This window comes from Terrapene carolina, unplaced genomic scaffold, assembly GCF_002925995.2.
Source record: "Terrapene carolina triunguis isolate 2854851 unplaced genomic scaffold, T_m_triunguis-2.0 Scaffold245, whole genome shotgun sequence".
NCBI classification, from domain to species: domain Eukaryota; kingdom Metazoa; phylum Chordata; order Testudines; family Emydidae; genus Terrapene; species Terrapene triunguis.
In genome coordinates this window covers 17850-20512 of record NW_020664596.1, presented here as the reverse complement: position 1 = coordinate 20512, position 2663 = coordinate 17850, and the positions used below count along the sequence as shown (strand labels likewise).

At 45.9% G+C, this 2663-nt stretch overlaps 1 protein-coding gene across 1 annotated transcript; it reads right to left on the bottom strand.

Moving 5' to 3' along the window:
• Positions 1-1286: 1286 nt before the first annotated feature.
• On the bottom strand, positions 1287-2225 carry LOC112120778 (olfactory receptor 52D1-like). The gene has a single exon (XM_024219921.2). It carries the CDS (start codon positions 2223-2225, stop codon positions 1287-1289), a length of 939 nt encoding a protein of 312 aa, XP_024075689.2.
• Between the last annotated feature and the right edge of the window lie 438 nt (positions 2226-2663).

The window sequence follows — 2663 nt, the reverse complement described above, 5'->3', positions numbered from 1 at the left end:
GGTAATGACAGCAGCAAAAGAGGAAATGAGCCAAGTTCTCTAAAGACTTTCTCCTCAATGACATCCATGTTTTTGAGAACTTCAACCCAAAACTGCTCAACTTGGTTGTCCTGAGTAAGAGGCCAGTGAGCCATAGGCATAACTTTCCACTGCTGCTCCAAGTGTTCAAGGTCTCCACAAAACAATGGCAAAAAAGAGATATCAGCTAATCTTGGTCATGAGGGGCTGATCACAGTAGAAAGTCTTAGTACTGCAAGTGTTTCAATCATCTGGACATTTGGTGGCAATCCCTGTTCACCTGTTTCACACACTCCAACATGAAATCTCGACACCTACATTTGATGTCTTTGACAACAGGAATCGTTAGTGTGTATTTTGAATGTTCCAGTAGAAAATCAACTCCAAAATCAACTGTGTAAAGCTGAGGGGAGGCATAGCTCAATGGTTTGAGCAGTAGCCTGCTAAACCCAGCACTGTGAATTCAATCCTTGAGGGGGCCACTTAGGGATCTAGGGCAAAGTCAGTACTTGGTCCTGCTAGTGGAAGCAGGGGGCTAGACTCAACGATCTTTTGGGGTCCCTTCCAGTTCTATGAGATATGTATATCTCCATTTATTATTAAGCAGTAAGATATTTGACTCAAAGGTGATGTCAGAGTTTAACACAGCAGTCCAGTTCTCAAAAACACACAGATTCATAACACTCACCAACAAGCTCTAGTTGAATGTCCTTAAATCCTACAGCTGCTTTCCTCTATTAGCACTTTGAAACTGAAACATTTGGTTTATCCTCCAGGCTTCCTGAGTGATTGGAAGTAGACAAATCGGGTACATTTTGTTCACCGAATCATTGCACATACAATAAGTAGTTCAGCATCGTAGTTTCTTTCTTTGTCTTTGTCTATGTGAAAGCATAGCTTCCGTTCATCCAAACTGATCCAGAACCCTGTTCACAAAGGGATTAATGGACAGCCACCTTGCATCAGACAGCTGCGAGATATTTTGGTGGTCTGGAAGTCACTGAAAAGCTGATTGACAGGGTTTGTGGGGCTGAGGGCTGACGGGTGATGCTGAAAGAGGTCAAGTGATGGTCAGAGAGCGGGAACTCAGCAACAGGGAGAGGAGAACTTGATGATGGAGTTATAAGACTTTAGGTGTGAGGAACTTCTCAGACTCTGAACTTCCACAATGTTGAGCTCAGCCAAATGGGGGCAGAGCACCATTGATTCATGAGGAGATATCTTTCCCCCTGTTGTCACAGAGGTTTAAAGTCAGTGCCCCCTAACAATCACATTCTGCAGGTGTATTTGCCCACATTGTCACGAAGCTCTTTGGATTTGACCCCATAAATGATAGGGTTGAGCATGGGGGGGATGAGGAAATAGAGGTTGGCCAAGATGATGTGAACGTGGGGAGTAATGCCCTGACCGAACCGGTGGGTCATGTGGGAGAAGAGGAAGGGAATATAAGATGTCAGCATCACACCGATGTGGGCTGTGCAGGTGTTGAGGGCTTTTTGGTGGGCGTCCTTGGAGGACATTCTTAGGACAGCCCTGATGATCAGACCATAGGATAGGGCAATGAGCGTCAGGTCTAATGCGAGGACTACCAACGTTATCACCAAGGCGTATGTCCTGTTAACTGCGATGTCCCCACATGATATCTTCGCTACAGCTATGTGCTCACAGTACGTGTGGGGGATAAAGCGGTTGCCACAGTATGGCAGCCTGTTCAGGAGCAGGGGCAGGGGCAGAACGAAGAGAACAGCTCGCAACAAACCCACTAGCACCAGCTTGGCTATTCGTGCATTGGTGAGGATGGTGGCGTATCTCAGAGGGTCACATATGGCAACATAGCGATCGTAGGCCATTGTCACGAGGACGGCTGAGTTCATCATAGCACCCGCGTGAAGGAAGAATGTCTGGGTGAGGCAGCCACCCACAGTAATGCCTTTCAAATTGAACCAAAATATACACAGTGCCTTTGGCACAATGGAGGTAGACATGCCGATGTCTGTGAGCGCCAGCATGCAGAGCAGCAGGTACATTGGCTTGTGCAGGGTCTCCTCCTTGCCTACAACAAACAGAACCATGAAATTTCCCAAAAGGCCAATAATGTAGGACGTAGAAAAAGGGATGGAAATCCAGACGTGGGCAGCTTCCAGGCCAGGGATGCCTGTTAGGATGAATGTTGAAGGGTCAGAAGGGGTGAGGTTGAAAACTGCCATGAGGTGGTCAATACGTTGTTCGGGCTCAGAAATGTTCAATGTGTCTGTGAAGGGAGAGAAACAGAGAGATGGTGTGAAACACTCCAGTATACACCACTGTCATGTAATTAGGATAAGTCTTATTCAAAATATGCCTTGTGAGGTGTCATTCGAAAAGTCTTGATCTGCTGGACAGTAATATCTCGTTGGATTATATGTACTATCATTGTATGTGAAGTTATGAAGTTTGGGTATGTATGTGTTGCTGAAACATGTCCTGAGGTTGAAAACACCCACAAGCAGCATTTCAGGTACGACAGTAAAAAGGCCAAACACTGTTAATGGCTTATTGAGGAAATGCACACAAGCACAAGTATTACCCCAGGAACTGTGTACAATAGAAACCTCTGAGAGATAGCACTACACAATGGGAACTGTTTGACTCAGGTCACAGCAAAA

Coding starts and splice junctions, on each gene's coding strand:
- LOC112120778 (XM_024219921.2), bottom strand. CDS start 2,225: ATGGCAGTTTTCAACCTCACCCCTTCTGACCCTTCAACATTCATCCTA.